At 45.8% G+C, this 27,500-nt stretch overlaps 2 protein-coding genes across 2 annotated transcripts in view; both read left to right on the top strand.

The window, feature by feature from the left end:
• The window catches only part of dchs1b (dachsous cadherin-related 1b), a 286,096-nt gene that overhangs the window by 160,950 nt on the left and 97,646 nt on the right, over positions 1–27,500 (top strand). The window lies entirely within an intron of this gene.
• On the top strand, positions 14,676–17,450 carry LOC135562371 (dynein heavy chain-like). Its single transcript, XM_065004594.1, has 3 exons — positions 14,676–14,685; positions 15,502–15,906; positions 15,966–17,450. Exons 1-3 carry the CDS (start codon positions 14,676–14,678, stop codon positions 17,336–17,338), a joined length of 1,788 nt encoding a protein of 595 aa, XP_064860666.1. The 3' UTR covers positions 17,339–17,450.

Genomic DNA, 27,500 nt, shown 5'->3' with positions numbered 1-27,500 from the left:
CGATATAGGGGTACACTAACCACCCATATAGGGGTACACTAACCACCAATATAGGGGTACACTAACCACCAATATAGGGGTACACTAACCACCGATGTAGGGGTACACTAACCACCCATATAGGGGTACACTAACCACCAATATAGGGGTACACTAACCACCAATATAGGGGTACACTACCCACCGATATAGGGGTACACTAACCACTGATATAGGGATACACTAACCACCCATATAGGGGTACACTAACCACTGATATAGGGGTACACTAACCACCAATATAGGGGTACACTAACCACTGATAATGGGGTACACTAACCACGCATATAGGGGTACACTAACCACTGATATAGGGGTACACTAACCACCCATATAGGGGTACACTAACCACCCATATAGGGGTACACTAACCACCCATATAGGGGTACGCTAACCACCAATATAAACACCCATAAATGGGTACACTAACCACCCATATAGGGGTACGCTAACCACCAATATAACCACCCATATATGGGTACACTAACCACCCATATAGGGGTACACTAACCACCCATATAGGGGTACCCCAGGGCCAGTTTTGTACACCCTTCCCACCAACGACCCCTTTTTGACACCAAACTCCACAAAGCAAGTTCTGCAGGCTCTCGTTTTGTTTTGTCTTGATTATTGTCCAGTCTTGTGGTCGAGTGCTGCAAAGAAAGACCTAGTTAAGCTGCAGCTGGTCCAGAACAGAGCAGCACGCCTTGCTCTTCATTGTAATCAGAGGGCTGATATAAATACTGTGCTGCCAGTCTCTCTTGGCTCAGAGTTGAGGAGAGACTGACTGCATCACTTCTTTTTATAAGAAACATTGTGGTGAAAATCCCAAATGGTTTACATAGTGAACTTACACACAGCTCTGACACACACACTTACCCCACCAGACATGCCACCAGGGGTCTTTTCACAGTCCCCCAAATCCAGAACAAATTCAAGAAAGCGTACAGTATTGTATAGAGACATTAATGCATGGAACGTCCTTCCATCTCATATTGCTCAGAACCAGAAAACCTGGTAGAAAACTATAGATGAAGCAACATCTCACGGCACAACGCCTCTCCCCTATTGGACCTAGATAGACAACACATCCATACATACACACAAACAATAGATGAAGCAACACCTCACGGCACCACGCCTCTCCCCTATTGGACCTAGATAGACAACATATCCATACATACACACAAACTATAGATGAAGCAACATCTCACGGCACAACGCCTCTCCCCTATTGGACCTAGATAGACAACACATCCATACATACACACAAACAATAGATGAAGCAACACCTCACGGCACAACGCCTCTCCTCTATTGGACCTAGATAGACAACATATCCATACATACACACAAACTATAGATGAAGCAACACCTCACGGCACAACGCCTCTCCTCTATTGGACCTAGATAGACAACATATCCATACATACACACAAACTATAGATGAAGCAACACCTCACGGCACCACGCCTCTCCTCTATTGGACCTAGATAGACAACATATCCATACATACACACAAACTATGTGGCCTTTAAAAAAACGTATGTAGTTCTGTCCTTGATCTGTTCTTGTCTATTGATGTTCTGTATTCTGTCATGTGTCATGTTGTGTGTTCTGTGTTCTGTGTGGACTCCAGGAAGAGTAGCTGCTGCTTTAACAACAGCTAACGGGGATCCTAATAAAATAGTAATTCAGTTAACACTAAGTTACAATTCAACTTTTAAGACGATATTAAAGCTGCAAGTATTCTGAGAATCAGCCAATGAAATGACTGTAAGTATTCTGAGAATCAGCCAATGAAATGACTGTAAGTATTCTGAGAATCAGCCAATGAAATGACTGTAAGTACTCTGAGAATCAGCCAATGAAATGACTGTAAGTACTCTGAGAATCAGCCAATGAAATGACTGTAAGTACTCTGAGAGTCAGCCAATGAAATGACTGTAAGTACTCTGAGAATCAGCCAATGAAATGACTGTAAGTACTCTGAGAATCAGCCAATGAAATGACTGTAAGTACTCTGAGAATCAGCCAATGAAATGACTGTAAGTACTCTGAGAATCAGCCAATGAAATGACTGTAAGTACTCTGAGAATCAGCCAATGAAATGACTGTAAGTATTCTGAGAATCAGCCAATGAAATGACTGTAAGTATTCTGAGAATCAGCCAATGAAATGACTGTAAGTACTCTGAGAATCAGCCAATGAAATGACTGTAAGTATTCTGAGAATCAGCCAATGAAATGACTGTAAGTACTCTGAGAATCAGCCAATGAAATGACTGTAAGTACTCTGAGAATCAGCCAATGAAATGACTGTAAGTATTCTGAGAGCCAGCCAATGAAATGACTGTAAGTATTCTGAGAGCCAGCCAATGAAATTACTGTAAGTATTCTGAGAGCCAGCCAATGAAATGACTGTAAGTATTCTGAGAATCAGCCAATGAAATGACTGTAAGTATTCTGAGAATCAGCCAATGAAATTACTTTAAAGTCACTTTTTTGAAAATGGAACGAAACTGAGAAAACAAGGACTATTGCCTGTCAGCTGATTCAAAATGTCATTTATATATTAATTTATATATTTATAATTTATATAATCCTGCCATGTTCTGTTGAAGAGGTATTAACGAGCAATGTCTGAATATTTAATATAAAGCTAATTTTTTACCGCGGTGTGTGAGTGTGCATGTCTGTCCAGCCTAGCCAGGTCCCGAGGACATCCTGAGATCCCTTTCACAACACGCCACCCGGGGGAAACGCTGAGCGCTATTACCATCCAGTAGGCTTGGGTTAGGGCGCAGTGGACGGGGATGGTGGGACGGACGTAAACCGGCGAGCTCCGGCGCCCAGGGTCGCGTGTTCAATCGCAGTACTAGGCAGTCATGTTAGATTGCTTTGTGTTAAACTCTATTCCAAACCTTAACCCCTAGCTGAACCATTCAGTATGAATATCAAACCTTAACCCCTAACTGAACCATTCAGTATGAATAGCAAACCTTAACCCCTAACTGAACCATTCAGTATGAATATCAAACCTTAACCCCTAACTGAACCATTCAGTATGAATATCAAACATTAACCCCTAACTGAACCATTCAGTATGAATGTGTTAAACTCTATTCCAAACCTTAACCCCTACCTGAACCATTCAGTGTGAATGTGTTAAACCCTATTCCAAACCTAAACCCCTAGCTGAACCATTCAGTATGAATATCAAACCTTAACCCCTAACTGAACCATTCAGTATGAATAGCAAACCTTAACCCCTAACTGAACCATTCAGTATGAATATCAAACCTTAACCCCTAACTGAACCATTCAGTATGAATATCAAACCTTAACCCCTAACTGAACCATTCAGTATGAATGTGTTAAACTCTATTCCAAACCTTAACCCCTAACTGAACCATTCAGTAGGAATATCAAACCTTAACCCCTAGCTGAACCATTCAGTATGAATATCAAACCTTAACCCCTAACTGAACCATTCAGTATGAATATCAAACCTTAACCCCTAACTGAACCATTCAGTATGAATATCAAACCTTAACCCCTAACTGAACCATTCAGTATGAATGTGTTAAACTCTATTCCAAACCTAAACCCCTAACTGAACCATTCAGTATGAATATCAAACCTTAACCCCTAACTGAACCATTCAGTATGAATATCAAACGTTAACCCCTAACTGAACCATTCAGTATGAATGTGTTTAACTCTATTCCAAACCTTAACCCCTAACTGAACCATTCAGTATGAATATCAAACCTTAACCCCTAACTGAACCATTCAGTATGAATAGCAAACCTTAACCCTTAACTGAACCATTCAGTATGAATATCAAACCTTAACCCCTAACTGAACCATTCAGTATGAATATCAAACCTTAACCCCTAACTGAACCATTCAGTATGAATGTGTTAAACTCTATTCCAAACCTTAACCCCTAACTGAACCATTCAGTAGGAATATCAAACCTTAACCCCTAGCTGAACCATTCAGTATGAATATCAAACCTTAACCCCTAACTGAACCATTCAGTATGAATATCAAACCTTAACCCCTAACTGAACCATTCAGTATGAATATCAAACCTTAACCCCTAACTGAACCATTCAGTATGAATGTGTTAAACTCTATTCCAAACCTTAACCCCTACCTGAACCATTCAGTGTGAATGTGTTAAACCCTATTCCAAACCTAAACCCCTAGCTGAACCATTCAGTATGAATATCAAACCTTAACCCCTAACTGAACCATTCAGTATGAATAGCAAACCTTAACCCCTAACTGAACCATTCAGTATGAATATCAAACCTTAACCCCTAACTGAACCATTCAGTATGAATATCAAACCTTAACCCCTAACTGAACCATTCAGTATGAATATCAAACCTTAACCCCTAACTGAACCATTCAGTATGAATATCCTAACTTAATGTGTTAAACTCTATTCCAAACCTTAACCCCTAACTGAACCATTCAGTATGAATGAAGGAGAAGCCGCAGCAGAAGGAACAACCCAGGGTGTCAAAAAACAACTTAGAAGTTTGACGTTTGGATAAATGTGAATAAACGTCAGAATCTGAAGTCAAAACCCGTGAGATGTTGTTGATGGTTCCTGCCCTCTGTCTCACCCTACTTAAAGAACTGATTCCTGCTACAGAGACTTTAGTGTGGAGGATTATTACCCTGTCTTTTAGTTTCTCTCTTCCTTTGAAGTTGACGGCCCTACACACACACTCACACTCGCACGCACACACACACACACATACTCACACACACTGACCCTCTCTGGTATGAAATATTCTCTGTCCATAATATGATAGTATGCAGGGTAACCCAATACCAGAGCCAACCGCAGCGGGCTGTACCGGGATATCCTCATAGTTTACTATATCACCCTTCACATGGAGACAACACTCTTCCTGAGGGAGGGAGGGAGGGAGAGAGAGAGAGAGAGAGAGAGAGAGAGAGAGAGAGAAAGAAAGAGAGAGAGAGACACACACAGGGAGAGGGAGAGGGAGAGAGAGAGAGAGACACACAGGGAGAGGGAGAGGGAGAGAGACAACACTCTACGGCCGTGTCTAGACTTGACAGTCCATACAGCTCGTTATGCATCTATACCTATATTTAAATGTGTCTACCGTGTCCACAGTGTGTCTGGATTCCCTTTTTCCTACGCCATATTCAAATGTCACTATGCATTCTATATAGGAACCACATGATAATAATAGAACAACTGATAGCAGTAGCTAAACTCTTTAGCTAACTAGCCAGCTAACTTCTGTATCTCAAACAAGCTAATCTCTGTAGCTAACTAGCCAGCTAACCTCTGTAGCTAACTGGCCAGCTAACTACTGTATTTCCAGCAAGCTAACCTCTTTAGCTAACTAGCCAGCTAACCTCTTTAGCTCACTAGCCAGCTAACTACTGTGTCTCCAGCAAGCTAACCTCTTTAGCTCACTAGCCAGCTAACTACTGTATCTCCAGCAAGCTAACCTCTTTAGCTACCTAGCCAGCTAACTTTTGTAGCTAAGTAGCCAGCTAACCTCTGTAGCTAACTAACCAGCTAGCAATTAACGCTAAAGGGATTGCAAACAGGATAACTCTAGCCAAACACAAAAACATATTTTTCTAAATATTAGCTAGCTGGCTAGCATTTATGTGTCCAGCAAACACGTTTCCTCACATGCTAGGAACATATTTCCTCCGATGTTGTAATGAAAAGGTCTATTTCGGCTCCAAAACACACGTTTTATGGAGAATTGTGGGAGGACTGCTGATGACGTCACTCACTGTATGTTCTTTCGGTAGTCTGATTGGTCCAGACTGAGGAGAAATCTGCATACGATGCATCGCCTGACCACTCCCCCTGAAGAGGTCAGACAGATCTGAACACAATCAGACCACAAAGCCACTTTTGGGTGCGTGTACACCCGTCTTTTCAATGTGATCTACCTATTATGATAGTCGCATGCAAGTGTCAAGTGTAGACACGACCTACCTGACCTAAATGGAGGGAGGGAGAGAGAGAGGGAGAATCAGTTATAGAACCCGCTCACCAACCAAGAATTCACAAAATAGGACAAACACCAAATTGAGACTGCATGCAGAATTCTGCAAAAATATCCTTAGTGTACAACGTAGAACACCAAATAAATCATGTAGAGCAGAAATAGGCCGATACCCACCAATTATCAAAATCCAGAAAAGACCCGTTAAATTCTACAACCACCTAAAAGGAAGTGACCTTCCGTAACAAAGCCATCACCTACAGTGAGATGAACCTGGAGAAGAGTCCCCTAAGCAAGCTGGCCCTGGTTCTCTGTTCACAAACACAAACAGACCCCACAGAGCCCCAGGACAGCAGCATAATTAGACCCAACCAAATCATGAGAAAACAAAAAGATAATTACTTGACACATTGGAAAGAATGAACAAAAAAACAGAGCAAACTATAACGCTATTTGGCCCTAAACAGAGAGTACACAGTGGCAGAATACCTGACCACTGTGACTGGCCCAAACTTAGGGAAAGCTTTGACTATGTACAGACTCAGTGAGCATAACCTTGCTATTGAGAAAGGCCGCCGTAGGCAGACCTGGCTCTCAAGAGAAGACAGGCTATGTGCTCACTGCCCACAAAATGAGGTGGAAACTGAGCAGCACTGCCAAACCTCCTGCCAAATATATGACCATATTAGAGACACATATCTCCCTCAAATTACACAGACCCACAAAGAATTCGAAAACAAAATCGATTTTGATGAACTCCCATATGTATTGGGTGAAATTCCACAGTGTTCCATCACAGCAGAAAGATGTGTGACCTGTTGCCACAAGAAAGGGGCAACCAGTGAAGAACAAACACCATAGTAAATATAACCCATATTTATGTTTATTTATTCTCCCTTTTGTACTTTAACTATTTGCACATTGTTACAACACTGTATATATATAATATGACATTTGAAATGTCTTTATTCTTTTGGAACTTCTGTGATTGGAATGTTCACTGTTCATATTTATTGTTTATTTCATGTTTGTATATTATCTACTTCACTTGCTTTGGCAATGTTAACACATGTTTCCATGCCAATAAAGCCCCTTGAATTGAATTGAGAGGGAAAACATGAGGGAGGGATGGAGAGAGAGAGAGACAGAGAGAGAGACAAAGGGAGAGAGACAGAGAGAGAGAAAGAGAGAGAAAGAGAGAGAGACAGAGAGAGAGAGACACAGAGAGAGAGCGAGACAGAGACAGAGAGACAGAGACAGAGAGACAGAGACAGAGACAGAGACAGAGACAGAGAGAGACCGAGAGAGAAAGAAGGAAAGAGAGAATGAGAGAGAGAGCGATCTGTAGACATGTAGATCTGTAGATCTGTAGACATGTTGTAGATCTATAGACATGTAGATCTGTAGATCTGTAGACCTGTAGACGTGTAGACCTGTAGATCTGTAGACATGTAGATCTGTAGATCTGTAAATCTGTAGACATGTAGATCTGTAGGCATGTAGACCTGTAGACCTGTAGATCTGTAGACCTGTAGACCTGTAGACCTGCTCAGTCTGTTGTCAGAGAGAGGGCAACAATCATAAACATACAGTCCCTTTCTCTCTCTCTCTCTCTCTCTCTCTCTCTCTCTCTCTTCCTTTCTCTCTTCCTCTCTCCTTGTCCCTATCTCTCTCTTCCTCTCTCCCCGTCCCTCTCTCCCTCTTCCTCTCTCCCTGTCCCTCTCTCTCTCTTCCTCTCCCCTCTCTCTCTTCCTCTCTCCCTGTCCTTCTCTCTCTTCTTCTCCTCTCTCTCCTCCTATCTCCCTGTCCCCCTCTCTCTCTCCCTGTCCCCCTCTCTCTCCTTCTCTCCTTCTCCTCCCCTCCCTCCCTCCCTCCCTCCCTCCCTCCCTCAATGTCACATTAATGTCCCTTTGTAGGGACAGAGCCATCTGACAAGGGCATGTAACCCCTTCCCCTTCTGCCGAGGGGTCACCCCCCCCCAGGGGTCAGGTCAGGTCTGCTAACCGGCCTCAGGGGTCTGGGGTCAGGGGTTAACGGTCAGGAGGAGATAGGGAGGGGGCAGCTGAACAATTGTTTCACCTTTGACCTCTTGGGGTTCCGTTGATTTCATTAGACACACACAGCAGTAGTTAGGATGTCCCCTGGTAGTGTAGTATTGGAGCTACTCTGACACACAGAGGAGGATAGGGAGAGGAGAAGGGGGAGAGGGGAGGGGGAGAGGAGAGGAGGAGAGGGGGAGAGGAGGATAGGGGAGAGGAGAAGGGGGGAGAGGGGGAAGGAGTGGGGAGAGGGGAGTGGAGAGGAGAGGGGGGAGAGGAGAGGAGAGAGGAGGGTGGAGAGGGGAGAGAGGAGAGGAGAGGGGGAGAGGAGAGGGGAGAGGAGAGAGGGGGAAGGAGAGGGGGAGGGGGAAGGAGAGGAGAGAGGGGGAGAGGAGAGGGGAGGGGAGAGGAGTGGGGGAAGGAGAGGGGAGGGGAGTGAGGGGGAAGGAGAGGAGAGAGGATAGGGTGGAGGAGAGTTGAGAGGAGAGAGGAGAGGAGAGAAGAGGGTGGAGGAGAGGTGTGAGGAGAGAGAGAGGAGAGGAGAGGAGAGGAGAGGGAGAGGAGAGGAGAGGAGAGGAGAGGAGAGGAGAGAGAGGAGAGGAGAGGAGAGGAGAGGAGAGGAGGTGGATGAGAGGTGAGAGGAGAGGGTAGAGGAGAAAGGAGAGGAGAGAGGAGAGGAGAGGAGAGAGGAGAGGAGAGAGAGGAGAGGAGAGAGGAGAGGAGAGGAGAGGAGAGGGTAGAGGAGAGGGTGGAGGAGAAAGGAGAGGAGAGGAGAGGAGAGGAGAGGTGAGAGGAGAGGAGAGAGGAGAGGAGAGGGGAGAGGAGAGGTGAGAGGAGAGGAGAGAGGAGAGGAGAGAGGAGAGGAGAGAGGAGAGGAGAGGGTAGAGGAGAGGTGAGAGGAGAGAGGAGAGGAGAGAGGAGAGGAGAGGGTAGAGGAGAGGTGAGAGGAGAGGAGAGGGTGATGGGTGACAGGGTCAATATACAGAAGAATCTACCTCTTGGTCACTTAACATTTAACTGTTCCTACACTGTGTTCCATCTGTCCATTTTTTTCTCCCAGATCTTTCTGTACTTTTGAAGGCAAACACTCAAACGTACTATGTTGTTACTTAGGAAGGTGATGTTATGAATGGATTTCTTCAACCTTGAAGTGAGAATAATATGACTGTGTGTGTGTGTGTGTTCCTTTGACAGCCTAATGCTGCAGTATTCACAGTCTGGTGACTATGTTCTATACCGAGGTTCCCTTCGTAGGTCAGTGATGTGGCTGAGCGCAGTATCCTCTGTGTGTCCCAGTAATCCTAGGAGACAGTGTTTACTGACTGAGGGTGTATTTAATAAACCCAGCCTGTCTTCTACCCCCCCCCCTGCCTCCCAGCATGCTGTGTGTTCCTTTATAGACGCATAAATTAAATGACGCTAAAACATAAATGTTTACATAAGGCTGAAAGGCTTTTTTACCCTGGTCAGGAAACCAAGAGCCATCTCTTAGAACAACACTGTTATATTACACACACACACACACACACACACACACACACACACACACACACACATACACACACGTATGCACGCACGCACGCACTCACACACACACACACGCACACACACAAACACACACACACGCACGTACGCACACACACACATACACACACACACACACACACACACACACATACAACAAACGCATGCACGCACTCATTCACTCACACACTCACTCACTCACTCACTCACACACTCACTCACTCACTCACTCACTCACTCACTCACTCACTCACTCACTCACTCACTCACTCACTCACTCACACACTCACTCACTCACTCACTCACTCACTCACTCACTCACTCACACACTCACTCACTCACTCACTCACTCACTCACTCACTCACTCACTCACTCACTCACAAACACAAGCGCAAGGGCATTTCTTGTCTCAAAGGGAGGGATTGTGTTGGGCTGTGTTTGTGGTTGGTGGGTGTTGGTGTGAGTCAGTGGTCTGTGCCGACCCAGGGCTCTTGGTTTACCCCTGGATCCAGAGAGTGTTTGTTTTGGGTTGTTCTGTGTTTATAAGGGGTTGTCACAGGCCCTCGTCTTATCCTACACAACCACCCCTTCTCCTCTCCCTTTAAATGCGGAAAGAGACACATTCCGGTCCAATGGCAAAGATCTTTAAAAACAATCCTTTTCACAAATTCAGGGAGGGAGAGAGGGAGGGGGAGGGAGGGGGAAGGAGAAGGAGGGGGAGAGGGAGGGGGAGAGAGGGAGGGAGGGGGAAGGAGAAGGAGGGGGAGAGGGAGGGAGGGGGAGAGAGGGAGGGGGAAGGAGAAGGAGGGGGAGAGGGAGGGGAGAGGGGGGAGGAGAAGGAGGGGGAGACGGAGGGAGGGGGAAGGAGAAGGAGGGGAGAGGGAGGGGGAGAGAGGGAGGGGGAAGGAGAAGGAGGGGGAGACAGGGAGGGAGGGGAAGGAGAAGGAGGGGAGAGGGAGGGGGAGAGAGGGAGGGGGAAGGAGAAGGAGGGGGAGACAGGGAGGGAGGGGGAAGGAGAAGGATGGGGAAGGGAAGGAGGTGGAGATGGATTGAGAGAGGGGAACAAAGGGAGAGGGAGAGGGAGGGGGAGCGGGGGGAGGAGGGGGAAGGAGGGAGGGGGAGGAGGGGGAAGGAGGGAGGGGGAGAGGAGGGGGAAGGAGGGAGGGGGAGGAGGGGGAAGGAGGGAGGGGGAGAGGGAGGGGGAGCGGGGGGGAGGAGGGGGAAGGAGGGAGGGGGAGAGGGAGGGGGAAGGAGGGAGGGGGAGGAGGGGGAAGGAGGGAGGGGGAAGGAGGGAGGGGGAAGGAGAAGGATGGGGAAGGGAAGGAGGTGGAGATGGATTGAGAGAGGGGAACAAAGGGAGAGGGAGAGGGAGGGGGAGCGGGGGGAGGAGGGGGAAGGAGGGAGGGGGAGAGGGAGGGGGAGCAGTGAAACAGGTCCGCCCCACCAGCTGTCCAGGCTGATACATAGATCTAATCAAACGCATTGATCTTTCCTCTATATTCCTCAAACCGCCCGATTGGTTGATCAATAGTCACAGCGTTGTTATCTAGTCTGGCAACAAAAAGATAGAACAATTGTATACCACCCACTCTCTCAGATACAAAGACAGTGTTGTGCACCTCAGTGGATACAACACTTCCTGTCCTGACGAGCGGGTGCCAGACCTTCTGATGAAGGCTTAAATAAATACACGATAATAATAAATACATGATAATAAATACATGCCCGTTCCTGTAGGTTCATGCTCTACAACATCCGCAGAGTACGACCCTGCCTCACACAGGAAGCGGCGCAGGTCCTAATCCAGGCACTTGTCATCTCCCGTCTGGATTACTGCAACTCGCTGTTGGCTGGGCTCCCTGCCTGTGCCATTAAACCCCTACAACTCATCCAGAACGCCGCAGCCCGTCTGGTGTTCAACCTTCCCAAGTTCTCTCACGTCACCCCGCTCCTCCGCTCTCTCCACTGGCTTCCAGTTGAAGCTCGCATCCGCTACAAGACCATGGTGCTTGCCTACGGAGCTGTGAGGGGAACGGCACCTCAGTACCTCCAGGCTCTGATCAGGCCCTACACCCAAACAAGGGCACTGCGTTCATCCACCTCTGGCCTGCTCGCCTCCCTACCACTGAGGAAGTACAGTTCCCGCTCAGCCCAGTCAAAACTGTTCGCTGCTCTGGCCCCCCAATGGTGGAACAAACTCCATCACGACGCCAGGACAGCGGAGTCAATCACCACCTTCCGGAGACACCTGAAACCCCACCTCTTTAAGGAATACCTAGGATAGGATAAAGTAATCCTTCTCCCCCCCCTTAAAAGACCTAGATGCACTATTGTAAAGTGGCTGTTCCACTGGATGTCATAAGGTGAAAGCACCAATTTGTAAGTCGCTCTGGATAAGAGCGTCTGCTAAATGACTTAAATGTAAATGTATGATAATAATGAATACATGATAATAATGAATACATGATAATAATGAATACATGATAATAATAAATACTAAATACATGATAATACTAAATACTAAATACATGATAATAATAAATACTAAATACATGATAATACTAAATACATGATAATACTAAATACATGATAATACTAAATACATGATAATAATAAATACTAAATACATGATAATACTAAATACATGATAATACTAAATACATGATAATACTAAATACATGATAATAATTAATACTAAATACATGATAATACTAAATACATGATAATAATTAATACATGATAATACTAAATACATGATAATACTAAATACATGATAATAATAAATACATGATAATACTAAATACATGATAATAATGAATACATGATAATAATGAATACATGATAATACTAAATACTAAATACATGATAATAATTAATACTAAATACATGATAATAATTAATACATGATAATAATAAATATATGATAATAATAAATGCATGACTTGTTTCTAATGCTTAGCGTAGCACCTTCTGCTTTTCAATTTCATTATTCCATTATTTTATTATTCCATTATTTTATGATTTTAGATCTCGACTTCTTCACTTCCTTCTTCACCCTTAGCCTCTCCACAGACTCCCTCAGCCTCTCCACAGACTCCCTTAGCCTCTCCACAGACTCCCTCAGCCTTTCCACAGACTCCCTCAGCCTCTCCACAGACTCCCTTAGCCTCTCCACAGACTCCCTCAGCCTCTCCACAGACTCCCTTAGCCTCTCCACAGACTCCCTCAGCCTTTCCACAGACTCCCTCAGCCTCTCCACAGACTCCCTTAGCCTCTCCACAGACTCCCTCAGCCTCTCCACAGACTCCCTCAGCCTCTCCACAGACTCCTTAGCCTCTCCACAGACTCCTCAGCCTCTCCACAGACTCCCTTAGCCTCTCCACAGACTCCCTTAGCCTCTCCACAGACTCCCTTAGCCTCTCCACAGACTCCCTCAGCCTCTCCACAGACTCCCTTAGCCTCTCCACAGACTCCCTTAGCCTCTCCACAGACTCCCTTAGCCTCTCCACAGACTCCCTTAGCCTCTCCACAGACTCCCTCAGCCTCTCCACAGACTCCCTTAGCCTCTCCACAGACTCCCTTAGCCTCTCCACAGACTCCCTTAGCCTCTCCACAGACTCCCTTAGCCTCTCCACAGACTCCCTCAGCCTCTCCACAGACTCGCTTAGCCTCTCCACAGACTCCCTTAGCATCTCCACAGACTCCCTCAGCCTCTCCACAGACTCCCTCAGCCTCTCCACAGACTCCCTCAGCCTCTCCACAGACTCCCTTAGCCTCTCCACAGACTCCCTCAGCCTCTCCACAGACTCCCTCAGCCTCTCCACAGACTCCCTCAGCCTCTCCCCAGACTCCCTCAGCCTCCCCTCAGCCTCTCACAAGACTCACCCAGCCTCTCCCCAGACTCCCTTAGCCTCTCCACAGACTCCCTCAGCCTCTCCCCAGACTCCCTCAGCCTCCCCTCAGCCTCTCACAAGTCTCACCCAGCCTCTCCCCAGACATCCTCAGCCTCTCCCCAGACTCCCTCAGCCTCCACTCAGCCTCCCTTCAGCCTCCCCTCAGTCTTTCTCCAGCCATTCTCAGCCTCTCCCTCCCCACCCCATCATCCATACTTAGCCCAAAGATAGAAGAGTGATGGAAGAGAGAGGGAACTAGGGGTATTAAACTAGAGAGAGAGAGGGAACCAGGGGTATTAGACTAGAGAGAGGGAAACCAGGGGTATTAGACTAGAGAGAGAGAACCATTAGTGTATATAGGCCTATATTCAGATAGCTAGTTCTATAGTCAGATAGCCAGTTCTATAGTCAGATAGCTAGTTCTATATTCAGATAGCTAGTTCTATAGTCAGATAGCTAGTTCTATATTCAGATAGCTAGTTCTATATTCAGATAGCTAGTTCTATATTCAGATAGCTAGTTCTATATTCAGATATCTAGTTCTATGAGGGAAATGCGAGAGGGGGTAGAGAGAAGTGGGGGAGAGGGGAGGGGAGAGCGAGAGGGGAGGGAGAGAGAGAGGTGGGAGGGGAGAGAGAGAGGGGAGGGTTAATTAAAGAGAGGGGGGGGTTAAAGAGAGGGGGGGTTAAAGAGATGCAATAATTTGGCAGCGATTACAGCTGTGCGACTTTATGGATTCGTCTCTAAGAGCTTTCCACACCTGGATTGTACATTATTTGCCCATTTATTAATTTCAAAATTCTTCAAGCTCTGTCAAATTGTTTGTTGATCATTGCTAGATAACCATTTTCAGGTCTTGCCATAGATTTTCAAGCAGATTTAAGTCGAAACAGTAACTAGACCTCTCAGGAACATTCACTGTCTTCTTGGTAAGCTCCACTGTAGATTGATTTGGCCTTGTGTTGTATGTTATTGTCCTGCTGAAAGGGGAATTCATCTCCCAGTGTCTGGTGGAGAGCAGACTGAACCAGGTTTTCCTCTAGGATTTTGCCTGTGCTTGGCTCTATTCCGTTTATTTTTTGTCCTGAAAAAGTCCCTAGTCCTTGCCGATGACAAGCATACCCAAAACATGATGTAGACACCACATGCTTGAAAATATGAAGAGTGGTACTCAGTGATGTGTTGGATTTGCTCCAAAATATAACACTTTGTATTCAAGACAAGAATACATGGGGCGGCAGGGCAGCCTAATGGTTAGAGTGTTGGACTAGCAACCGGAAGGTCCCGAGCTGGCAAGTCTGTCGTTCTGCCCCTGAACAGGCAGTTAACCCACTGTTCCTAGGCCGTCATTGAAAATAAGAATTTGTTCTTAACTGACTTGCCTAGTAAAATAAAGGTAAAATATATATATATTTTTTTTATGAAGTTAATTTATTTGCCACATTTGTTTGCAGTATTACTTTAGTATCTTGTTGCAAACAGGATGCATGTTTTGGAATATTTTGTATCTGTACCGGCTTCCTTCTTTTCACTCTGTCATTTAGGTTAGTATTGTGGATTAACTACAGTGTTGTTGCGCCATCCTCAGTTTCCTCCTATCACAGCCATTAAACTCTGTAACTGTTTTAAAGTTCCCATTGGCCTCATGGTGAAATCCCTGAGCAGTTTCCTTCCTCTTCAGCAACTGAGTTAGGAAGGACGCCTGTATCTTTGTAGTGACTGGGTGTATTGATACACCATCCAAAGTGTAATAAATAACTTCCCTTCATCCATTCCTTCAACTATCCCTTCATCCATTCCTTTATCTCCCTCTGATCCTGGCTTTGACTTGACTTTACACTCCTCTCCCTCTCTCCTTGTCTCCCCCCGCCCTTTTCAGTGCATAATGAATAGAGAGGAGGAAGGAAAGAGAGAAGGAAGGTTTGAGTCTGATGATAATGGGATGAGATTTCACAGTGACGTCCCACATCTATTATATATGAGGTTATAGGACGGGTTCTAAAGACCCCTCTAAAGACCCCTCTAAAGACCCCTTTAAAGACCCCTCTAAAGACCCCTCTAAAGACCCCTTTAAAGACCCCTCTAAAGACCCCTTTAAAGATCACTCTAAAGACCCCTCTAAAGACCCCTTTAAAGACCCCTCTAAAGACCCCTTTAAAGACCCCTCTAAAGACCCCTCTAAAGACCCCTTTAAAGACCCCTCTAAAGACCCCTCTAAAGACCCCTTTAAAGACCCCTCTAAAGACCCCTCTAAAGACCCCTTTAAAGACCCCTCTAAAGACCCCTTTAAAGACTCCTTTAAAGACCCCTCTAAAGACCCTTTTAAAGACCCCTCTAAAGAAGAAGAAAAGGTTTCTGTAGTCAAAGTCACATTTCTCCATCCTCCTGGTTTGGGACATATGGCCTCATTATTACGGCCTCATTATCTACGGCCTCATTATCTACAGAGGAAATAATACATGTATGCATCACTGTAATACAGCATCACATCTCTATCATACAGTATCACATCACTGTAATACAGCATCACATCTCTATCATACAGCATCACATCACTGTCATACAGTATCACATCACTGTCATACAGTATCACATCTCTATCATACAGCATCACATCTCTATCATACAGCATCACATCTCTATCATACAGCATCACATCACTGTCATACAGTATCACATCACTGTCATACAGCATCACATCACTGTCATACAGTATCACATCACTGTCATACAGCATCACATCACTGTAATACAGCATCACATCACTGTCATACAGTATCACATCTCTATCATACAGCATCACATCACTGTCATACAGCATCACATCACTGTCATACAGTATCACATCACTGTCATACAGTATCACATCTCTATCATACAGCATCGCATCTCTATCATACAGTATCACATCACTGTAATACAGTATCACATCACTGTAATACAGTATCACATCACTGTAATACAGCATCACATCACTGTCATACAGCATCACATCACTGTAATACAGCATCACATCTCTATCATACAGCATCGCATCTCTATCATACAGTATCACATCACTGTAATACAGTATCACATCACTGTAATACAGCATCACATCACTGTCATACAGCATCACATCACTGTAATACAGCATCACATCTCTATCATACAGCATCACATCACTGTCATACAGTATCACATCTCTATCATACAGCATCACATCACTATCATACAGCATCACATCACTGTAATACAGCATCACATCTCTATCATACAGTATCACATCACTGTAATACAGTATCACATCACTGTCATACAGTATCACATCACTATCATACAGCATCACATCACTGTAATACAGCATCACATCTCTATCATACAGCATCACATCACTGTCATACAGTATCACATCTCTATCATACAGCATCACATCTCTATCATACAGCATCACATCTCTATCATACAGCATCACATCACTGTCATACAGTATCACATCTCTATCATACAGCATCACATCACTATCATACAGCATCACATCACTGTAATACAGCATCACATCTCTATCATACAGTATCACATCACTGTAATACAGTATCACATCACTATCATACAGTATCACATCACTGTAATACAGCATCACATCTCTATCATACAGTATCACATCACATCACTATCATACAGCATCACATCTCTATCATACAGCATCACATATCTATCATACAGCATCACATCTCTATCATACAGCATCACATCACTATCATACAGCATCATATATCTATCATACACCATCACATATCTATCATACAGCATCACATATCGGGTCGGCAGGGTAGCCTAGTGGTTAGAGCGTTGGACTAGTAACCGAAAGGTTGCAAGTTCAAATCCCCGAGCTGACAAGGTACAAATCTGTTGTTCTGCCCCTGAACAGGCAGTTAACCCACTGTTCCTAGGCCGTCATTGAAAATAATAATTTGTTCTTAACTGACTTGCGTAGTAAATAAAGGTAAAAATTTTTAAAAAATACAGCATCACATCTCTATCATACAGCATCACATATCTATCATATCACATCACTATCATACAGCATCACATCTCTATCATACAGCATCACATCTCTATCATACAGCATCACATATCTATCATACAGCATCACATCTCTATCATACAGCATCACATCTCTATCATACAGCATCACATCTCTATCATACAGTATCACATCTCTATCATACAGCATCACATCTCTATCATACAGCATCACATCTCTATCATATAGCATCACATCTCTATCATACAGCATCACATCACTATCATACAGCATCACATCACTGCAATACAGTATCACATCACATCTCTATCATACAGCATCACATCTCTATCATACAGCATCACATCACTATCATACAGCATCACATAACTATCATACAGTATCACATCTCTATCATACAGCATCACATCTCTATCATACAGTATAACATCTCTATCATACAGCATCACATCTCTATCATACAGCATCACATCTCTATCATACAGCATCATACAGCATCACATCTCTATCATACAGCATCACATCTCTATCATACAGCATCACATCACTATCATACAGTATCACATCTCTATCATACAGCATCACATCTCTATCAGTAATATACATTATTACTACATGCTACTACACGCTACTACATGGTTACTACACGCTACTACACAGTTACTACATGGTTACTACATGGGTACTACACAGTTACTACATGGGTACTACATGGTTACTACATGGTTACTACATGGGTACTACATGGTTACTACATGGGTACTACATGGGTACTACATGGTTACTACATGCTACTACATGGTTACTACATGGTTACTACATGGGTACTACATGGTTACTACATGGTTACTACATGGTTACTACACGGTACTACATGGTTACTACATGGTTACTACATGGTTACTACATGGTTACTACATGGGCACTACATGGGCACTACATGGTTACTACATGGTTACTACATGGGCACTACATGGTTACTACATGGTTACTACATGGTTACTATGTGTTTACTACATGGTTACTACATGGGTACTACATGGTTACTACATGGTTACTACATGCTACTACATGGTTACTGCATGGTTACTACACGCTACTACATGGGCACTACATGGTTACTACATGGTTACTACATGGGCACTACATGGTTACTACATGGTTACTACATGGTTACTACATGGTTACTACATGGTTACTACATGGGTACTATATGGTTACTACACGCTACTACATGGTTACTACATGCTACTACATGGGCACTACATGGTTACTACATGGTTACTACATGGGTACTACATGGGCACTACACACTACTACATGGTTACTACACACTACTACATGGTTACTACATGGGTACTACACAGTTACTACATGGGTACTACATGGTTACTACATGGGTACTACATGGGTACTACATGGTTACTACATGGGTACTACATGCTACTACATGGTTACTACATGGTTACTACATGGTTACTACACGCTACTACATATTTACTACATGTTTGCTTTACACTCACACAGACAGGTAAACAGTGGTTAGATGCGTTGTTATTGTGGTTGCTGTGGTGTGTGTGTGTTTTTGGGGAGGATATATGTTACCATAGTCATTAGTGATATTAGCTTTCTGTCTGATTTCTTCCAAATATAGAAGTCTTTCTCTCCCTCCCATTCTCCTTCTCTCGTCTCCCTCTCTCTCTCTCTTTTTTCCTCTCCCTCACCCTCTCTCTCTTTCCATCTCCCTCACCCTCTCTCTCTTTCCCTCTCTCTCTCGCTCATTCCCTCTCCTTCTCTCCTTCGGTGTTTTCATGTTCCTAATGACTTCCAGCTGTGAGCTTCACATGAAAGACAACAAGCATTTGCAGTGATAGTGCTGAAAGAAATGGAGAGGGAGACGAGAGAAGGAGGGAGGGAGACGAGAGAAGGAGGGAGGGAGACGAGGAGGAGGAAGGGAGATGAGAGAAGGAGGAGCGAGACGAGAGAAGGAGGGAGGGATGTGAGATAAGGAGGGAGGGATATGGGAGAAGGAGGGAGGAAGGGAGATGAGAGAAGGAGGAACAAGACGAGAGAAGGAGCAAGAGAGACGAGAGGAAGAAGGAGAGAAGCGAGAGAAGGAGGGAGGGATATGAGAGAAGGAGGGAGAGAGACAAGAAGGATGGAGAGAGTTGAGAGAAGGAGCGAGAGAGATGAGAGAAGGAGAGAGGTTGGCAAGAGAAAGAAGGAGGGAGGGAGAAAGGCGAGAGAGAGACGAGAGAAAGAGGGAGGGAGACTAAAAAGAGGAGGGATGGAGAGACAGAGAGGAATAGAGATTGAAAGAGAAGAGAGGAGGTCCCATACTCCTTTTGCTCCTACGCTCCGTTTCAGACCATCATGTCTCTATTTCCTTCTTTTATGTTCCCCTGCCAAGGATGTAACCACTTCCTTCCATCCCTCATCCTTACCTCCATCCCCCTTCCTTCCATCCCTCATCCTTACCTCCATCCCTCCCTCCATCCCTCATCCTAACCTCCATCCCTCCCTCCATCCCTAATCCTTACCTCCATCCCTCTTCCATCCCTAATCCTTACCTCCATCCCCCCTTCCGTCCATCCATCCCTCCCTCATTCCACCTTCCATCCCTCCCTCCATCCTTACCTCCATCCCCCATCCTTCCATCCCTCCCTCCATCCTTACCTCCATCCCTCCTTCCATCCTTACCTCCATCCCTCCTTCCATCCTTACCTCCATCCCTCCTTCCATCCTTACCTCCATCCCTCCTTCCATCCCCCCTTCCTTCCATCCCTCCTTCCATCCTTACCTCCATCCCTCCTTCCATCCTTACCTCCATCCCCCTTCCTTCCATCCCCCTTCCTTCCATCCCTCCTTCCATCCTTACCTCCATCCCCTTCCTTCCATTCATCCCTCGCTCCATCCTTACCTCCATCCCTCCCTCCATCCTTACCTCCATCCCCCTTCCTTCCATTCATCCCTCACTCCATCCTTACCTCCATCCCTCCCTCCATCCTTACCTCCATCCCCCCTTCCTTCCATCCATCCCTCCCTCATTCCACCTTCCATCCCTCCCTCCATCCTTTCCTCCATCCCCCTTCCTTCCATTCATCCCTCCCTCCATCCTTTCCTCCATCCCCCCTCCCTCCATCCATCCCCCATACCTCCTTCCCCCTCTCCCTGTCATATATCTTAATTGTGCCCACTGTGTCTCCGTCCATTGGTAATACTAGAGCAGAAACAGTCTGAGACATGTGAGACTGAAATGTGTTTAATTCGAGGCCATTAGAGAGCTGGGCAACAAAACAAAAAGAGATATGGAGAGAAAATAACTTAAAAGAATGTAGTTAGTTAGAGGAGAGGGGGGAGGAGAGGAGGGGGAGAGGAGAGAGAGGGAGGGAGGGAGGAGGAGGGGAGAGGAGAGGAATTATACATTCTAGTTACACATTCTAGTAACACATTCCAACAACACATTCTAGTAACACATTCTAACAACACATTCTAGTAACACATTCCAACAACACATTCCAGTAACACATTCTAGTAAAATATTCTAGTAACACATTCCAACAACACATTCTAGTAACACATTCTAACAACACATTCCAGTAACACATTCTAGTAAAATATTCTAGTAACACATTCTAACAACACATTCTAACAAAACATTCTAATAACACATTCTAGTAAAATATTCTAGTAACACATTCTAACAACACATTCTAACAAAACATTCTAATAACACATTCTAGTAAAATATTCTAGTAACACATTCTAACAACACATTCTAACAAAACATTCTAATAACACATTCTAGTAAAATATTCTAGTAACACATTCTAACAACACATTCTAACAAAACATTCTAATAACACATTCTAACAACACATTAGAGTAAAACATTCTAATAAAACATTCTAACAGCGCATTTTGGGACACAGGAGAATCCTCTCACTCATGCGGCGTACTGTTAACCTCGTCACCATGCTGGTGAACGACTGTACCTACCGAAGGACCTGCAGAATGTGAAATAACATACATTTCTACATACTGTATTTGTCATTGCTGTACTGTCAACCTTGAAGTCTGGCAAGTGAGAGCATTTGATTCAGAGTTCAGTGAGTTTGTTCCCTGCTGACAGACTATGTTTACATCTAGATGCAGAAGTTAGGAGACTGACAGAGACCGATCTTGGTAGAACTGTGACTTATTGACTGGATGTTGACTGCATGTCAGTACAGGAAGGTCGGTCCTCACAAGGGCCTCGACTGTTCCTTTGACATGGACATGGTCCTAATCGTTACTGATGAGCATGGAGAATCCTCCATGATATGCATTCCATTCCACTCTCTGCAAACCGAGATGTAAATATTTTGTTTTCTCTCTTTCCTTCTCTCCACATGAACTCAACCACATTATGTATACATTAAATGTACATCAAATGTAGAAAATTCCATATTTATACATTTGTGAATAGTTTTATAACTCTCTAAGTTTTCATAAAACTTTATCACCGCGGAAGTTCCCTACAGTGTAAACTATCGGATACCTTCTGTGGTTCCCAGCGTTCCACAGTCACACGGATTATATTCAGTCCCAACCCCAGACCCAACCCCAAACCCCTTATCCCCCAGCCCTAACCCCTATCCCCCAGCCCCAACCCCTATCCCCCAGCCCTAACCCCTATCCCCCAGCCCTAACCCCTATCCCCCAGCCCCAACCCCTATCCCCCAGCCCCAACCCCTTTCCCCCAGCCCCAACCCCTATCCCCCAGCCCCATCCCTATCCCCCAGCCCTATCCCCCAGCCCTATCCCCTATCCCCCAGCCCCAACCCCTATCCCCCAGCCCTATCCCCTATCCCCAGCCCTATCCCCCAGCCCTATCCCCTATCCCCCAGCCCCAACCCCTATCCCCAGCCCCAACCCCTATCCCCAGCCCAAACCCCTATCCCCCAGCCCAAACCCCTATCCCCCAGCCCCAACCCCAGCCCTATCCCCTATCCCCCAGCCCCAACCCCTATCCCCCAGCCCTAACCCCTATCCCCCAGCCCCAACCCCTATCCCCCAGCCCCCACCCCTATCTCCCAGCCCCAACCCCTATCCCCAGCCCCAACCCCTATCCCCAGCCCCAACCCCTATCCCCCAGCCCTATCCCCCAGCCCTATCGCCTATCCCCCAGCCCCAACCCCTATCCCCCAGCCCCAACCCCTATCCCCCAGCCCCAACCCCTTTCCCCAACCCCTTTCCCCCAGCCCCAACCCCAACCCAAACCCCTAATCCCCAGCCCCAACCCCAGCCCCAACCCCAACCCCAGCCCCAACCCCAACCACAGCCCCAACCCCAGCCCAAACCCCTAATCCCCAGCCCAAGCCCCTATCCCCAGCCCCAACCCCAGCCCAAACCCCTAATCCCCAGCCCCAACCCCAGCCCCAACTGCCTGTTCAGGGGCAGAACGACAGATTTGTACCTTGTCAGCTCGGGGATTCGAATTTGCAACCTTTTGGTTACTAGTCCAACACTCTAACCACTAGGCTACCCTGCCGCCCCAAGTGACCCCAAACTTTTGAACGGTAGCATATGGGTGTGTGTGTTGTTGTGTGTGTGTGTGTGTGTGTGTGTGTGTGTGTGTGTGTGTGTGCGTGCGTGCGTGCGCTCGTGCGCGCGTGTGTGTGTGGTATCTCGTTTAATCTGACTGCTATGACCTTTACTTGACCTAGCTGACCTTCAAACGGACCTTTTTTATCACCATCAAGACAGACATACCTCAGACCCCCCAGACAGTACATACTCCTGTAACACTGTTAACAGCCTAACGATGGTCCTCTCTTCTCTTATATTCTCTCCATCTCTCCTCGCCTCTTTTCTCCCCCTTTATCTCGTGTCCTCTACTTTTCACTAATTCCCCCTCCACTTCCCTTTCTCCTAACTCATTTCCTCTTTTTTCTTTAATCTCCTCTCCTCCTCTCCTCTCCTCTCTGTCCTTGTAATTCTCTTATCACCCTATCGGTCTTCTTAATGGTTAGCCCTCAGCTTTGTCTCTGTCTCCATGGTAACACCCTCCATCCCGTGTCTGTACCAGTCTGTGACATCACCGCAGTGAGATCCAGTATTCCTTTATCAATAACATCCATCTTCTCTAGGGAACCATACTTCTTTCTATATCTCAAGGTGCGCCTCAAATGGCACCCAATTCCCTGTGGAGTGCACTATTTTTAGCCAGGCACAATGTAGGAAATATGATGCCATTTGGGACCCAGGCCTTATCTGACACTCATCTCATATCGTACAGTAGTCAGTAATGTTGGGTATAGTACCATGTGTAGTCAGTAATGTTGGGTATAGAACCACGTGTAGTCAGTAATGTTGGGTATAGAACCATGTGTAGTCAGTCATTTTGGGTATAGAACCATGTGTAGTCAGTAATGTTGGGTATAGAACCATGTGTCCATGTGTAGTCAGTAATGTTGGGTATAGAACCATGTGTCCATGTGTAGTCAGTAATGTTGGGTATAGAACCATGTGTCCATGTGTAGTCAGTAATGTTGGGTATAGAACCATGTGTCCACGTGTAGTCAGTAATGTTGGGTATAGAACCATGTGTAGTCAGTAATGTTGGGTATAGTACCATGTGTCCATGTGTAGTCAGTAATGTTGGGTATAGAACCATGTGTCCATGTGTAGTCAGTAATGTTGGGTATAGAACCATGTGTCCATGTGTAGTCAGTAATGTTGGGTATAGAACCATGTGTCCATGTGTCGTCAGTAATGTTGGGTATAGAACCATGTGTAGTCAGTAATGTTGGGTATAGAACCATGTGTCGTCAGTAATGTTGGGTATAGAACCATGTGTCCATGTGTCGTCAGTAATGTTGGGTATAGAACCATGTGTAGTCAGTAATGTTGGGTATAGAACCATGTGTCGTCAGTAATGTTGGGTATAGAACCATGTGTCCATGTGTAGTCAGTAATGTTGGGTATAGAACCATGTGTCCATGTGTAGTCAGTAATGTTGCGTATAGAACCATGTGTAGTCAGTAATGTTGGGTATAGAACCATGTGTCCATGTGTAGTCAGTAATGTTGGGTATAGAACCATGTGTAGTCAGTAATGTTGGGTATAGAACCATGTGTCCATGTGTAGTCAGTAATGTTGCGTATAGAACCATGTGTTGTCAGTAATGTTGGGTATAGAACCATGTGTCCATGTGTAGTCAGTAATGTTGGGTATAGAACCATGTGTCCATGTGTCGTCAGTAATGTTGGGTATAGAACCATGTGTCCATGTGTCGTCAGTAATGTTGGGTATAGAACCATGTGTCCATGTGTCGTCAGTAATGTTGGGTATAGAACCATGTGTCCATGTGTCGTCAGTAATGTTGGGTATAGAACCATGTGTCCATGTGTCGTCAGTAATGTTGGGTATAGAACCATGTGTCCATGTGTCGTCAGTAATGTTGGGTATAGAACCATGTGTCCATGTGTCGTCAGTAATGTTGGGTGTGTCCATGTGTTTCCTGTCAAATGTAGGCTACTGCTTATATGTGGCATTCACCCAGATGTTCTGAAACAGTGTTGATTTGACCTAAAGAAGTATTGGGTGTGATGACTTGTGCTCTGTATCACTCTGTCTAGGTTTTCCAGAGATCCTGGTTGGGGGATTCAGAGATTTCCTGCTTATTCGATCCTGATTACTGGAATCCTCCAACTGAGATTTCACGAAAACCAGGGCATTTTTGCATCCCCAACTTTGACCAACTTAGGGGAGTTTTACAATAAAACATGGAGAAGAACAGAGGGAAGACAGGAGAGGCACTTAGGAAGAGGGAGGGAGGGGAGATGGATGGACGGTGAGAGGAGCAGTGGCTTGTTTGTGGTGGAAGGGATGATTTAGATGGACTGACAGAGATCATAGACAAAGATAGGAGACTCTAGTACCCAAAAGCTTGTTTTAGCATTTGCAGAGCCATTGAGGATTTTCACCATTTTGAAGTAGTCAACTTGGTGGGACTTCCGATGGGTTAAGGAAGGATTTATAATTCCATGCAGATCACCAGGAGGGATCAGCCAATGAATTATACTCATGAGGAAACATTCCATAACTCCAGGGGGCAGTAAATCACCAACCTGGTCTTTATACCTGTTCAGACAACACCCTTCAGGGGGCAGTAAATCACCAACCTGGTCTTTATACCTGTTCAGACATCACCCTCCAGGGGGCAGTAAATCACCATCCTGGTCTTTATACCTGTTCAGACATCACCCCCCAGGGGGCAGTAAATCACCATCCTTTATACCTGTTCAGACAACACCCCCCAGGGGGCAGTAAATCACCATCCTTTATACCTGTTCAGACATCACCCCCCAGGGGGCAGTAAATAACCAACCTTGTCTTTATACCTATTCAGACAACACCCTCCAGGGGGCAGTAAATAACCAACCTTGTCTTTATACCTGTTCAGACAACACCCTCCAGGGGGCAGTAAATCACTATCATTGTCTTTATACCTGTTCAGACAACACCCTCCAGGGGGCAGTAAATAACCAACCTTGTCTTTATACCTGTTCAGACAACACCCTCCAGGGGGCAGTAAATCACCATCCTTGTCTTTATACCTGTTCAGACAACACGCTCCAGGGGGCAGTAAATCACCATCCTTGTCTTTATACCTGTTCAGACAACACGCTCCAGGGGGCAGTAAATCACCATCCTTGTCTTTATACCTGTTCAGACAACACCCTCCAGGGGACAGTAAATCACTATCATTGTCTTTATACCTGTTCAGACAACACCCCCCAGGGGGCAGTAAATAACCAACCTTGTCTTTATACCTGTTCAGACAACACCCTCCAGGGGGCAGTAAATCACCATCCTTGTCTTTATACCTGTTCAGACAACACGCTCCAGGGGGCAGTACGCATCTTTTCAGTTTGTTTATCAACTCATAGAAATAGTAGAAGAACAAAAAAGTGACTACTTCAAAATGGAGTTGACCTCAATGGCCCTGCCTGTGCTCTAACAGACACCATAATGGGACGGATACAAAGAAGAGTGCTCTAGCCTTCTCTATGGCGTCGCCCTCTTTTAGCCTAAATGACTATGCGTTTTCATTATCAAAGTCTATTAGAGTTGCGTAGATGGAGAGAAAGGGAGAAAAACACGTTTTCCTGGTCATTTGAGGACATTATGGGGGGATATACTAATGAGGTGTAACCTGAGCCAATGAGGTATCAGGGATGTCACTGAGCACATCACAGGCTCTCCTTCGATTGGTTATTTGAGAGTTTTTCTCTGCTAATCGATTGTCTGGCCTGTCACATATATTCATGGTGTGATCACATCGAGGGGATTTGATGAATGACCCGGACCGGCCCCGGTTGAAGTGGGTTTAGCGCTTGATTGTATTAGTTTTGCAACCCGGGGCTGTCTCAACCCGGGGCTGTCTCAACCCGGGGCTGTCTCAACCTGGGGCTGTCTGAACCCGGAGCTGCCTCAACCCGGGGCTGTCTCAACCCGGGTCTGTCTCAACCCGGGGCTGTCTCAACCTGGGGCTCAACCTGGGGCTGTCTCAACCCGGGCCTGTCCTGTCTCAACCCGGGCCTGTCCTGTCTCAACCCGGGCCTGTCTCAACCCAGGGCTGTCTCAACCCGGGCCTGTCTCAACCCGGGGCTGTCTCAACCCGGGGCTGTCTCAACCCGGGGCTGTCTCAACCCGGGGCTGTCTCAACCCAGGGTTGTCTCCCGGGCCTGTCTCAACCCGGGGCTGTCTCAACCCGGGGCTGTCTCCCGGGGGTGTCTCAACCCGGGCCTGTCTCAACCCGGGGCTGTCTCAACCTGGGGCTGTCTCAACCCAGGGCTGTCTCAACCCGGGGCTGTCTCAACCCGGGCTGTCTCCCGGGCCTGTCTCAACCTGGGGCTGTCTCAACCCGGGGCTGTCTCAACCCGGGGCTGTCTCCCAGGCCTGTCTC

Source organism: Oncorhynchus nerka, linkage group LG19 (assembly GCF_034236695.1).
Source record: "Oncorhynchus nerka isolate Pitt River linkage group LG19, Oner_Uvic_2.0, whole genome shotgun sequence".
Classification (NCBI taxonomy): Eukaryota; Metazoa; Chordata; class Actinopteri; order Salmoniformes; family Salmonidae; genus Oncorhynchus; species Oncorhynchus nerka.
The sequence above is the reverse complement of the archived record's forward strand: the minus strand, read 5'-3'. Positions and strand labels throughout refer to the sequence as shown.